This window comes from Gymnodraco acuticeps, unplaced genomic scaffold, assembly GCF_902827175.1.
Source record: "Gymnodraco acuticeps unplaced genomic scaffold, fGymAcu1.1, whole genome shotgun sequence".
Lineage (NCBI taxonomy): Eukaryota > Metazoa > Chordata > Actinopteri > Perciformes > Bathydraconidae > Gymnodraco > Gymnodraco acuticeps.
In genome coordinates this window covers 467,734-481,194 of record NW_022992289.1, presented here as the reverse complement: position 1 = coordinate 481,194, position 13,461 = coordinate 467,734, and the positions used below count along the sequence as shown (strand labels likewise).

Below are 13,461 nucleotides of genomic sequence, written 5' to 3'. Positions count from 1 at the left end.
AGCTAACTAAGGCAGATCTGCCAAATATTTATTTTTGTGATACATTTTTGTCTTTTCAGAAATAATACTTAGATAGATAGACATTGAGTCCAACATTTGGTGTTTCCTCTTTCTAAATCTTTTGAACTATCTGGCCTAATTTCACAAACAGATGAGAAATAAAAACGCCAAAACGACTTTTTATATAAAGAAACATTTATTCACTCCATGATAGCAAACAGACAAGGACATCTTAATACTTAACAAGCTTCATTAGACCAATACAGTTCAGAAGTTTTAGGAAAAAACAATAATTATAGAAAGTTAAAGCCTGGCGTTTAGTGCAAGAAGAATCTGGATTTGGCTTAGGGTTATACTTATAGGAATGAAAGTGTTACACAAACTGCTTAACATGAAAATGTGTCGCAGCCTAGCATGGAGCGATGTTGCTAATCCCATTGGTTGCTGCTGAGCAGTTTGGGATACGACGTGCCGATGCATTGCCCGTTCCGATAGACGATGAGCTCCAGCAGGTACTCGTCCACCTTCACCTCCACAGACGTCCTCTTCTCCGTGGACATGAGGAAGATGATGGTGAAGAGAGCAAACTCAAACTCTGGACTGACGCCGATGAAGACGCCGCCGACGGGCTTCACCAAACCTTTCCAACTGAACTGCAGATTCAGGACGTGATCGTCCTCATCCGGCTGAAAAACAAGATCATTAAGAAATACATTACAGTTCAGTTCATCTTTTTTGTCCCACAAGGGGGTATTGGACTTGTTGAAGAGCACGATCAACAGAAAACCTCACATTTTTTCAAGTCATTAAAGTGTTTTCGTAGGGTGAGTAAAGAAAATGTGCTTCAAACTTAAGTATTTGTAAAAGGTGCATGTGTTAACATTTGGCTTTTATGCTAATTAAGCATTGGAATTGGAAGAAATGAAAAAAACCATATTGAAGGAACACAGTACCTCTGACCTGAAGGGAGAAGATACAATCCCTCAAAGTATCCCTCAGAGTCTTAGCGATAAAAGATGTCTGACAGGTCTTTCTGTATCTTAATCATGCATATAACATACTGTAGTATCTTCTTACTGTGTTCTTGTTTGCTCTTGCTTTGTAGCCTTTGTAGTCCAGATGGTCGTGTTTCTCTTGCAGGTAGAACTGGACCCAGTTGTGCAGACCCAAGATCTCCCGGCCGAACTTGGTTTCTCCCACAAACACATGTTCAAATCCACAGGAATCCTTACTATAATGAAAACAAAAAAAGTCAAATATGGCTTTGTTAAGTCTCCATGTATCTGAGATCATGTTTAAATGTATGTCCTTATCTACTGGGTTTGTATTCCTGCAAAGCTGAAGCATAATAGGTAACACCAGTGCTGGAATGAGGCGAAGCCTGCGAGCTAGTTCAGGCAGTCAACTCGAGCACTTATGCTGCATTCATACATAACGCCCCTTGCCACTCTACAACCAACCAAACAGAGTCTCCTTAATACACCGCTCTATTGAACCTGCCAGATCTCTCTCCATGCATTGCTTGCTGCTGCTATTGCTGCAGCTACCTCTACGTCGCTGCTGCTTGCTGCCCCACCACCACCCCAGCTTCCACCTGTAGGCTCGGGGGTTAGTTATTTAATCATCACTCATCGTGCTATGTATATCTGTGGAGTGATGATGCCCGAGCCTAGTCGCCAAACTCAACTATATGCTGCTTCTAATAAACATGTGAGGGAACACGTGAGTTGTCTGACTGAATTACAATTGAGAGCATTTACTGAAGTACTTAAGTCTTTTTTTTCCCGCCACTAAGAACTTTTACTCCACTAATATTCTGAAGGGATGTTGCACATTTACTTCATCACATTCATCTGACAGCGTGAGTAACTTACGATACTTGCATAAAAACATAGAAAGACTTTCTATTATGTGATTTATACCAGAAGGCTGAAGAATTGCTGAGCTTGAAAGATTTAGCCACAATGATGTTTAATACTTTAAGTACATTTTCCTGATAACACTTACTTTTACTGCAATAACCTTTTGTAGTGGAGTATTTCTACATTGAGATTGGAGTACTTTTACTTGAGTTAAATATCTACATAATGGGTCTGTGTCTGTGACTCTTCTCAAAGATGCAGTAAACATGTCATGATTGTAACATGTGGCTTCTGCACTCCAGCTGCTCCCCCTCTGTGAGACTCACCCTCCGCTCCTGTCCCTGTGGTACAGTCTGAACCAGATGTCATACAGCTGTCTCTTGAACTGATCGCAGTCTGACGGGGACTGTCCTTTGTTGGACAGATATCCGTGAGCAAACTGTAAAGAAAAACAAACAATAAAAACATGTTTCAAGCTTCCAATGACAAAATAGATCATAGAAATGTAACTAAGACACATTTCAGCTTTTTTATGTGACCTTTTTTACCTAATTCAAAAACATAGTTTGGATTATTTAAAGTAAACTGTAGCTGATACTGTGGGTATTTGTGGGCTCCAGGATGGTGGAATGAGCTCCCCATTGACATCAGGACGGCAGATAGCTTGCACATCTTCCGGCGCAAACTGAAAACTCATCTCTTTCGACTCCACTTCGAGCGATAGAACTATTAACAAAGCACTTATATACTAATAAAGGACTGGCTTATCTAAAGCCAGTTGAGTAGCACTTGAAATGTTTGGCTCTATGAAACCTGATGTACTTATATGATTCTGTTTTCTTCAAGGTTGTGTCTTCTTGGTCGAATGTACTTATTGTAAGTCGCTTTGGATAAAAGCGTCAGCTAAATGCAATGTAATGTAATTTAGTTTCTTTAAAATTGCCATCCGCATGCTTAAAGCCTTCAGTGTTTCCTCAAAAATGTATTATCAGAATAGTAGGAAAACCTTTTGGCAAAAAACAAACAACCCAGAGTTAAACAAACTGACTGATTTTGCTTTTAACTAAATAAATGTGTCACACAGTGAAAAGCATTTAACTGGTCATTAAGCAACAGCTTGAAAAAGTGTTTGCACAAATCCAGGATAAAAGAAGGCACCAAGACATACAAAGGGGAAATTCATTATTTGATCAGAGGTTTATAGAGTGCAAACTTCATGCTACCCTTTTCCTAAATCTACTGCACCTTCATGACAGCGGTCTCCATCATGGCGTCGATAAAGAGCCTGTTCTCTTTCAGCTCCTCTGAAGTCACTTCCTCTTGTACGCCTGTGGACATCTCATAATTGTCCAGCAGGTTGACGAAATCTGCATAAAAAAAGACACATGCTCGTTACAAAATTGGAGGTGGCAAAAGAGTAATGGAAAAACAGGAAGTGCTACTTACGTAAATATGTCTCGATACTCTTGAGTTTGTCTTCGTTGACGTAAGTGAAGAGAGGAGCTCTGGCCCTGTCCCTGGCGTAGTTACTGCCCTGAGCCACATAGCCTGCCTTCCCCTGAAGACAACACACCAACACAGAGAGATGTTAACACTGAATCAGTTTGCATTCGGTGACACTTCACTGTGACTCCTGTCTAGTTGGGGTTTGCATTTATTGCATGTATCTCTGACTGCATGTTTTGCATTGCAGATAAGTGAATATATGGTATTTGCAAGCAAGAAAAATAGATAAATAACATGAATTATTATGACAGGTATTTCATCAGGAGAAAATCAGGAGCCTTACATGTAAAATAATTCAACTTACTAGATAACACCTGTGTAATATTTTCAGAGACTCACAAACAAATTATTGGTATTAACCTAAGAATGTATGAATGGTCATTTATCATGTTTTTCTCATTCTATAATAATACACAAATTATATACATGTAAAAAATAAATACAATGAAAAATATATAATTAAATATTTAATAAATATAAATAAATAGACTCTTTGTGCCCACCTGGATTAATACCGTTTTATATTTGTTTTTAGTTTTTTATATTCAGAAAAATAAGCTTAATTTCTTTGTATAATTCTGGATAAAGGCAGATGGGATCTGACCTGGAGGGAGATGATGTAGTCCGTGCCCGGCCGGAGACGGTTTGTGTCGAGGATCCAGAGCTGGTTCAGCACCTCGGTGAGCTCCCGGTCCGCCTGTTGACTGGGAGGAAACACCAATACAACAGCAAATGATATGTAGATACAGCTAAATGACAATGGAAAAACTGTTGACCAAAATGTGAACATGATGTACGTATAATGAAACTGAATCTGAAATAAAAACTAAGTTAAAAAAAAAAAAACACCAAATTAAATAGAGAAGTAGACTAAACAGAAAAGGCACAATATAATAAGATTCTTTACAGCATGAACACACACACATTTTAAAATCACATCAGAATACTAAAAGTTACATCATTTTCAAAATTCACATCCTGTAACAGTTCTTAGGATTTAGCAGCCATGTATATAGTTTTAACGGCATATATATATATATATTGCACGTTGTCAAGATCTGTCTTTATTGTATTTTGTCTTGTCTTTTTCTGTCTTTTGTTTCATGTTTTATTTTGAAAGGTCTTCACCTCCTGTCTTGCCTGTTTCTGTCTGTGTTGTGTTTTGTCTTGTCTAGATCTGTCTTTGGTTTTCTGTGTGCGTTGTGTCTTGTCTAGATCTGTCTTTGGTTTTCTGTCTGCGTTGTGTTTTGTCTTTAGATCTGTCTGTGGTTCCCTGTCGTTAGTTTCCCTGGTGTGTCTTATTACCCGATTGTGTGCACCTGGTGTCCCTGTGTATTCTCCTCCCTCCTCACCTGTGTCTTGTTTGTATAATTAGTCTTGTGTGTATTTAAGTTCTGGTTTTTCTGTCTGTCTTTGTCGGTTCGTCTTGTGTTTTGACTTGGTCTTCGGTGAGTGTTCTGTTCTGTCTTTGTTTCTAGTATAGCCTTGAAATAAAGGAGATATTTTTGACACTTTAATCTGCATTTGGGTCCTGCTTCCTGCACACACCGTAACATTACGAACCGACCTGAAATATGGGCCCAGCAGATCCTTTTGAGCAGGAATTGTTGGATTTTGCTTTTTCTTTGGCTACCTGCTCTGATCGATGGATGGGAGCGTCCGGGGTTCAGCAGCGAGAGGCTGCTCTGGCAGAGGCGCGCCAGATAACTATGGAGAAACCAGGCTTGGTGAGATTCTTACCGGGCGGGATTTTGGATTTCCTCATGGTGTGTTATCCCCTGCCTGACAGCCCCAGGCCTCCCAACTCCCGTTATGACACCACACGCATCGGTGTGGTCCGTTTGGAGTCAACCCTGGCTTCTGCCCCCTTGCCTGCTCCTGTCCAGGAGCCGTTCTCTGGAACTCGTCTGGCCTTCGGAGGTCCACGGAGCCTCCAAACGGCTCTTAAAGGAAGGAGTCGCAAGGCCAGGTTAGCAGCCCGAGCCCAAAGATCCATGGTTCCGGCCCCAGTTCTGGCCCCAGCCCCAGTTCTGGCCCCAGCAGCCATGGTTCCGGCCCCAGCAGCCATGGTTCCAGAACCAGTTCCGGCCCCAGCAGCCATGGTCCAAGACCAAGTTCTGGCCCCAGCGGCCATGTTTCCGGCCCTGGTTCCGGCCCCAGCAGCCATGGTTCAGGCCCCAGCAGCCATGGTTCCGGCCCCAGCAGCCATGGTTCCAGACCCAGTTCTGGCCCCAGCAGCCATGGTCCCGGCCCCAGTTCTGGCCCCAGCAGCCATGGTTTCGGCCCCAGTTCCGGCCCCAGCAGCCATGGTTTCGGCCCCAGTTCCGGCCCCAGCAGCTATGGTTCCGGCCCCAGTTCCGGCTCCAGCAGCTATGGTTCCGGCCCCAGTTCCGGCCTCAGCAGCCATGGTTCCGGCTTCAATTCCGGCTCCAAAACCGGCCCACACAGCCATGATCCAGGCTTCAGCTCCGGACCTTACAGCCATGTTTCCGGCTCCAGAACTGGATCTTACAGCCATGTTTCCGGCTCCAGAACCGGCCCATGCAGCCATGATTCCGGCTCAAGTACCGGGCCCAGCAGCCATGGTTCCGGCCCCAGTTCGAGCCATGGTTCCGGCTCAAGTACCGGCCCCAGCAGTCATGTTCCCAACTCCGGCTCCTCGTTACCTGTTGACTCATCGGCCGACGCCAGATCCCCGAGTCCTGTCGGCGTACCGGCCGACTCCAGCACCTCGTCTCCTGCTGGCTCTCCAGCCGACACCAGCGCCCCGAGTCCTGTCGGTGTACCGGCCGACTCCAGCACCTCGTCTCTTGTTGGCTCTCCAGCCAACGCCAGCTCCCTGTGTCCTGTCGGCGTACCGACCGACGCAAGTCACCTCTCAAATCCCCTCTCGAGTCTCCTCTCGAGTTCCCTCTCGAGTTTCCTCTCGGATCCTCTCTCGAGTCCCCTCTCAAGTCTCCTCTCCAGTTCCTTCTCAAGTCCCCTCTCGAGTCCCCTCTCAAGCCCTCTCTCGAGTCTCCGTTCAAGTTCCCTCTCGAGATTCCTTTCAAGTCAACTCTCAAGTTTCCTCTCGAGTTCCCTCTCAAGCCCTCTCTCGAGTTCCCACTCAAGTCCCTACTCATGTGCCGCTGGAGGTCCCGCAGACTGCTCTTCTGCCGGGGGTCCTGCCAACCCCATGTCCTTTGCCGTTGGAGGTTCCGCTGGGGGTCCTGCCAACCCTTTGTCCTGTCCCGTTGGGGGTCCCGCCGACTACTCTCCTGCTGGGGGTCCTGCCAACCCTATGTCCTGTCCCGTTGGGGGTCCCGCCGACTACTCTCCTTCCGGGGGTCCTGCCAACCCTATGTCCTGTGCCGTTGGAGGCCCCGCCGACTACTCTTCTGCCGGGGGTCCTGCCAACCCTAAGTCCTGTGCCGGTTCAGGCCCCGCCGACTACTCTCCTGCCAACCCTGTGTCTTGTCCCGTTGGAGGCCCCGCCGACTACTCTCCTGCCGGGGGTCCTGCCAACCCTATGTCCTGTCCCGTTGGGGGTCCCGCCGACTACTCTTCTGCCGGGGGTCCTGCCAACCCTATGTCCAGTGCCGTTGGAGGCCCCGCCGACTACTCTCCTGCCGGGGGTCCTGCCAATCCCTTGTCCTGTTCCGTTGGAGGTCCCGCCGACTACTCTTCTATCGGGGGTCCTGCCAGCTATATGTCCCGTGCCTTTGGAGGTTCCGCTGGGGATCCTGCCAACCCGTTGTCCAGTTCCGTTGGAGGCCCCGCCATCATCTGTCTCGCCGGGGGTGCTGCCAACTCCTGGTCCTCTTCCGTGGGGGATCCTGCCGAAGCCTGTCCCACCGGCTCCGGTTCCTGTTCGGCCGACACCGGGTCCTGCCCGGCCTCCGGAGCTGTTTGGCCTTCGCCCCACCCTGAACTCTGCCTTGTCCCCGGGACGTCTGCCCGAGTCTCCCTTTTCGAACTATGCCTTGCACCCGGGCCGTCCGCCCGAGTCCCTCTTTTTGAACTCTGCCTTGCCCCCGGGCCGTCCGCCCGAGACCCCTTCCTTGAACTCCTTGCTCCCGGGCCGTCCGCCCGAGACCCCATCCTTGATCTCTGCCTTGCCCCCGGGCCGTCCGCCCGAGACCCCTTCCGGGTCCTCTGCTGTCAGCCTAAGCCCGTCCTCCAGACCCTCTGCGTTGTGTCTTGTCTAGATCTGTCTTTGGTTTTCTGTCTGCGTTGTGTTTTGTCTTGTCTAGATCTGTTTTTGGTTTTCTGTCTGCGTTGTGTCTTGTCTAGATCTGTCTTTGGTTTTCTGTCTGCGTTGTGTTTTGTCTTTAGATCTGTCTGTGGTTCCCTGTCGTTAGTTTCCCTGGTGTGTCTTATTACCCGATTGTGTGCACCTGGTGTCCCTGTGTGTTCTCCTCCCTCCTCACCTGTGTCTTGTTTGTATAATTAGTCTTGTGTGTATTTAAGTTCTGGTTTTTCTGTCAGTCATTGTCGGTTCGTCTTGTGTTTTGACTTGGTCTTCGATGAATGTTCTGTTCTGTCTTTGTTTATAGTATAGCCTTGAAATAAAGGAGATATTTTTGACACTTTAATCTGCATTTGGGTCCTGCTTCCTGCACACACTGTAACACACGTATAGCACATATTGTAGTTGGATGGTATTTAACAGCAGCAAGTTACACCATTTACAAAATACACATCTTGTAACAGTTCTAAGGATTTAGCAGCCAGGTATATATTACAGTTATTAACGGCATATATATATTGCACAACATAGTTGGTTTAAATAAGTGGTTTTGAGTTGGTTACACGCCTTTTTTAGTATCATGTTAACTTCTGTTATCCGAAGGATTTCATCAACACAATCACATGATAAGGTTTGTAAACAACACTACTCGATTGTTTCACTGCTGACTCTGAGTGACTCAGTGGTCGTAAACACAGGACCTCTTTAATCTCGTATACTTCCTATGGAAAACTCTAATAAATGCAGCAGCAGCAGCACACTTCCCCTTTGTTGATGTCTCAACGTTTATGAAAGGCTGCATGTTGAAACATAGCAAAGACGTCAGTCAAGGATATAACAAATATTTCACAAAGTCAACTAAAGGTTATTAAACACCTCTAAAGTGTTTAGCATTTTGGAAACTGCAAATCTGTCTTGCAAAGGAAACATTTAAAAACACTCAACAACTGGCTGAAGTTTCACCCGTTATTAGCTGATGAGAACAAACATGCAAGCAACATGAAAAACCTCTAAAATACAAATTATTCTCTTGTATTTCTGTAAGACTTTTTGTTTGTTACCCAAAAAAAACGTACCTCCTTGCCATTTTCTCCGTTCAGTGCCAAGATGTAATGTTCTGACAAGTTCCTCTTCATGCAGACAGTTATCTGAGATGATTATCATGACCAGCCAATTAAATAAACGCCCACGTTCCCTCCCTTTTCTCATTAAAATAACGGAAGTCATTTTCTGGTAATGCATTAAAATAGAGTATCCGTTTAAATTGTTTTCTTACTTAAACCAGTTAACAGCTAAGCGACTCTAATGCTTTTTAGGTTTCTTTTTAACATTACAACATTAACATTAATGTAATGTAACAACACCGCCAGGTAGGTAGACGTCCCCTTTATTATTATCTTTGTGAGTGTTCATGTTTTGAGAGATTTTGTGTAGGGTCACCCCCCTATCTCCAAGGGACGAAAAAAGGTCATGTCATCCAATCATTTCAAATAAATCCTGCCTGCTCAGTCGTTTGAGCAGTCAACTGCGCTTGAACTTTTATTTTGAAATCCATACATGCAAAGTAAAAGGAAGTCGAATTACGCGCATGCGTAACAGCCACACACGTTGTTTTGGAAGTTGTTAACGCAAAAAACGTAGCTACATATTTCTGTGTTTTAATAGCTTTACCAACTCTTTGCGTGTTTTATCGTTGCTTCGCATGTGTTTCCTATTTTGGAGTATCATTACCTGTTATTAGCTGTTGCTAAAACTAGTTGACAGGGAAGCTGAAGTTTAAAGAAAGCTAACTAGCCTGATAGCTTAGCCCTGTGCAGCGACAGCATGGCAGCTGTACTGGGGCTGATAGCTGGGAGCTACGAGCAGGTCACCTTTGGGTACAGAGTGAACACTGATGAACCAGTAAGTTACAGTTATTTATTAGTTGTTATTTAGCAAGAAGGGTCTAAGCTGTAGTTTCTTAAAAACGTGTCTGTCGCTGTGATTGATGTGAAGTCCAACAGGGTAACACAACTTGTTTGTGATGCTATGATGACCATAGGATGTATTTTAAAGGACAGTCAATTAATAAGTTATCACATTAACAGACTTGGGTGTAGATACAAAATACATTTCAAATGATCAATTACATTCAAAAGCACTATAAGAAACCATGGTTTAAATGGGACATTGTTTACTGTCCTTTTAAATAAATAACTATGTATTTTATATTAAAAATATTAAAATATATTAAAAGGAAAAATCGGACGAAAAAATAATACTTCTGCAGGTGAGGTAGAAACCCACTAAAAGCTTATTAAAGAAAAGAATATATAAATATCTTAAGAAATAAACGGCAACATGTCTAAACAAAGGAAGGAAAATAAAACACTTTATTACCAACAACAACAAATCCCCTTAAAATGTTCTATACCGTTGAAAGCATGTATTTATTGTTTGTCCTGCAGGAGTGGACAGCGAAGGCAGAGTTCACTCATCACGCCCACACAGGGTCTATATCAGCAGCAGCAGCCAGCGAGAGGTTTGTGGTCACAGGAAGCAAAGATGAGACCATCCAGCTGTACGACATGAAGAAGAAGATCGAACACGGAGCTCTGCTGCATCACGATGGTGAGACATCTTCAGGATATCATCTATTTAACGTCAAGTCATGAACACCAATTCTACAAAGTGGAAGTAGTAGCTGTGGCTTAGTGGCATGGAGATCTCTGGTAAAGGTGTTGTAGCAAACTGCTTTTGTTTCTTGATATGTAATGTTTAAATGGCTGTTAGGGCACTTTTATCCCGTTGGTGTGATAGACTTTGTTACATTTTCTATACTGCTAGCACATCAAGTTTAAATAATCATCAAATAATTGACCTTGTTTGCTTTTTACCAAGAAATGAAAAGACTCTAGCTTGATGTTTGCGCACCTGAGCTTAACTTCTCTGTCATGCAGGCACCATCTCTTGCCTGGAGTTTTACGGGACGTCTCATTTACTGAGCGGAGGAGAGGACGGACTCATCTGTGTTTGGGGCACGAAGAAGTGGGATTGTCTGAAATCCATCAAAGCTCACCAGTAAGCAGAGAGAGAGAGAGAGTGATGCTGCAGTAGCACTTGTAGCACGTGATAGTGTTGTCTTGGATTTGTATTGCCATGACGAGTCAAATGAACTCGCTTTATCTACCTGCTGTTTTTCCTCAGAGGTCAGGTCACGTCGCTGTCCGTCCATCCATCTGGAAAAATTGCACTTTCAGTCGGGACAGATAAAACTCTCAGGTAAAATCACCAAAAGACAATCGTATTAAATCATTCTTTTATAGTTTTTATGATATTATCTTTTCAGTTAAATTGGGATAAGCATCTGTTGCTTGCTAATCTTTTTTTAAACCTATACAAATATGGTCTTGTAAATAGGAATAGCAGTATGTATTAACAAGACAAATATATTAATATTTAAAGAAATAACTTTTGAATATTTGTATCCCTTTTTAGAACATGGAATCTAACAAACGGAAGATCGGCCTTCATCAAAAACATAAAACGGAGTAAGCCTCCCTTTAAATTCTCTAATTAAGGGCTGTTCAATTCTTTAATGAATGTGTGACCAGTGTGTTTGAAATCAATTGTTCTTTTACACTTCTAACAGATGCACACATAGTCCGATGGTCTCCTGATGGGGATAAATATGTGGTCGTGGTGAACGACGAGGTGAACATCTACGACCTGGAGACCGCCTCTGTGACGGCAACCATGAAAAACCCCAAGAGGATTTCATCTGTGAAGTTCTTAAATGTGAGTTATCTGACTAGAACAAATTACACTTCTAACAACATTTAATCATGGAGTGAGAGGTCGATGTGAAGGGGGAAAAAACAAGGTCTTTGTTTAAAGTAGACTGCGAGCACTGAGGAGCACACACACACACACACACACACACACACACACACACACACACACCACAGGAGGTATTTTCTTCCTGTGGCCATCACACTTTATAACTCCTCCTCCTTCTGCAGGAAGGATAATTAAACTATAACACCATGTGCAATATTAGGTTAATCCCATAACATCTGCAGTTTTAATATTTAACCTAATTTTATTTAGTACGATGAGAAATTAGCTATTAGTTGTTTTTAGTATTTGATATTTAGTATTTTACTTGAATGTGCAATATGACTTGTCACTGTCACAGGCTGCTACCTATTCTCTACTGGGGCACTGTAATACGTTACTTTAAAACTTTGTATATTGAGCTATTGTATATTGCATACTTTTATTATGATGTATCTGTATTATCTGTATTGTAATTTTGCAGCAACCTGGCAAAAATAATTTATTTCGGGATTAATAAAGTTCTATCTAATCTTATTGTATAACATTGGACCTGGGAAATGACATGGTAATCCATACATGGTCAAACAGAAATCTTACTTTCATTTTTTCAGAACTCCATTCTTGCGGTTGCAGGAGACGATGAAAAAGTGAGGTTTTGTGACCTGGGAAGAGAGAAATGGTTGTGTGAGTTTAAGGCTCATGAAAACAGGTAATTTCAGTGTTTGTGTTCTTTACAGATCTATTTATTTAAAGTGTTTGCACCTGCATTTCTCTAAAACACATTTCTATAATGAAAGAGAATTGGACTTTGTAACTACAGAATATAATCCTATCAAAATGTTGTGATTTCAGAGTGAAGGCGGTCGACAGCTTTGTGATGGAGGATCACTGCGTACTGGTGACGGCTTCAAATGACGGATTCATCAAAATGTGGAAACTTTATCTAAAAGAGGCATGTCTTTAATTTGATTTATACATTTACTTGTAACTTCCACCAAATTCCTATTGAAAAACCATTTACCTTGCAGTGACACAAAAACAACAACATTCCCATAGTGTAACTACTTATAGGCATATACCTTCTTTGCGAAGCAGAACAAAGCGTTTTTTAAATCAAATAGTTAACATATATTTTAAAAACAAAAATATGCAAAATGACACTGTTGTTCCCTGCTGAGCTGTTTCTTAACTACCAATGTATTTTTTAGAGAGTTGGTTGTGGCCATTACATTTTTAATTAAACAATACACTGCCATTTGCCTTCTCAGATAACAAGTAACAAATAAATCAATTAAAAACAGCCACTAGGTTTTATTTTATCCTCTTAACATTTGATGCATCAAAGCCCATGGCTGTGTCACCTCTCCTTTCTTCACTAAATCCTAACCTCCTGCCTCCTTTGTACTCCTGCTGTCCATCAGGAGCTGGAGTCTCCCACTCTGCTCATGGAAGTGAACACAACGGCCCGCCTGACGTGCCTCGCTGTGTGGAAACCTTCGTCTGTGCAGCCGCCCGCTGAGGAACCAGCCGCTCCGACCACGACACCTCAAGGTCCTGCAAACACTGAGTCATGTCTCACTTCTTATTAAATAGATTTGAGCTAGAGATATTAGAGGGTATAGGTGATTTTATTAGTTTGTATGTAGTTTGTAAATTCTATGTAACATACTCTGCTCTTATAATCTGTTTGCTTTGGTCCACAGAACTGATTCAGGAGCTTTCAAAGACGAAGAGAGTCCGAATTGCAGCAGAAGAAGTTATTCTAGAAGACGAGAGCAAACCCAAGAAGAAGAAAAAGGGCGGTGGAAAAAAACTTACAGAATAATTAAACCTGTTTTGTTATTCATGGCTGTTTTATATATTTTTGTCACATATGCAAGTGCTCTTTGCTGTTGCTACAGGTTTTGTGAACAGATTTTGTGAATATATATATTCCTTTCCTGTCAACAATGAAAATAGGAACAATACGAGGGAAAATTAGATCAACAATAAAACATGTTTTATAATCCTCAGAATTGTTTTCTTTGGCAATGCTCTTGTTTCCCA

The 13,461-nt window shown here is 43.0% G+C and overlaps 2 protein-coding genes across 3 annotated transcripts; one reads left to right on the top strand and one right to left on the bottom strand.

Annotated features, from left to right (window-relative positions):
- Positions 1-177: 177 nt before the first annotated feature.
- On the bottom strand, positions 178-8,805 carry LOC117540831 (poly(U)-specific endoribonuclease-C-like). 2 transcript variants are annotated; one of them, XM_034207701.1, is made up of 7 exons: positions 8,673-8,805; positions 3,973-4,072; positions 3,309-3,420; positions 3,108-3,229; positions 2,189-2,301; positions 1,078-1,231; positions 178-686 (listed from the first exon to the last, which is right to left on the bottom strand). In XM_034207701.1, exons 1-7 carry the CDS (start codon positions 8,681-8,683, stop codon positions 429-431), a joined length of 870 nt encoding a protein of 289 aa, XP_034063592.1. In that variant the 5' UTR covers positions 8,684-8,805; the 3' UTR covers positions 178-428. The 2 variants fall into 2 exon arrangements, with proteins under 2 accessions (XP_034063592.1, XP_034063591.1); XM_034207700.1 differs by having other exon boundaries at positions 8,658-8,728.
- A 370-nt stretch (positions 8,806-9,175) lies between these two features.
- pak1ip1 (PAK1 interacting protein 1) lies at positions 9,176-13,427 on the top strand. The gene is made up of 10 exons (XM_034207814.1): positions 9,176-9,498; positions 10,044-10,206; positions 10,536-10,656; positions 10,783-10,857; positions 11,074-11,126; positions 11,228-11,373; positions 12,027-12,124; positions 12,268-12,367; positions 12,837-12,966; positions 13,119-13,427. The coding sequence occupies exons 1-10, from the start codon at positions 9,421-9,423 to the stop codon at positions 13,238-13,240; spliced, it is 1,086 nt and encodes a 361-aa protein (XP_034063705.1). The 5' UTR covers positions 9,176-9,420; the 3' UTR covers positions 13,241-13,427.
- The last annotated feature ends 34 nt before the right edge of the window (positions 13,428-13,461 follow it).

Bases quoted from the DNA above. Each gene is read 5' to 3' on its own strand.
- LOC117540831 (XM_034207700.1), bottom strand. From the start codon at position 8,683: ATGGCAAGGAGGTACGTTTTTTTTGG. The intron at 3,230-3,308 runs GTAAGTAGCACT...TTTTTTATGCAG, and splicing joins GAGTATCGAGACATATTTAC to ATTTCGTCAACCTGCTGGAC. The intron at 687-1,077 runs GTAAGAAGATAC...CTTGTTTTTCAG, and splicing joins CAAGAGCAAACAAGAACACA to CCGGATGAGGACGATCACGT.
- pak1ip1 (XM_034207814.1), top strand. From the start codon at position 9,421: ATGGCAGCTGTACTGGGGCTGATAGCTGGGAGCTACGAGCAGGTCACC. The intron at 9,499-10,043 runs GTAAGTTACAGT...TTTGTCCTGCAG, and splicing joins GAGTGAACACTGATGAACCA to GAGTGGACAGCGAAGGCAGA. The intron at 12,967-13,118 runs GTCCTGCAAACA...TTTGGTCCACAG, and splicing joins TCCGACCACGACACCTCAAG to AACTGATTCAGGAGCTTTCA.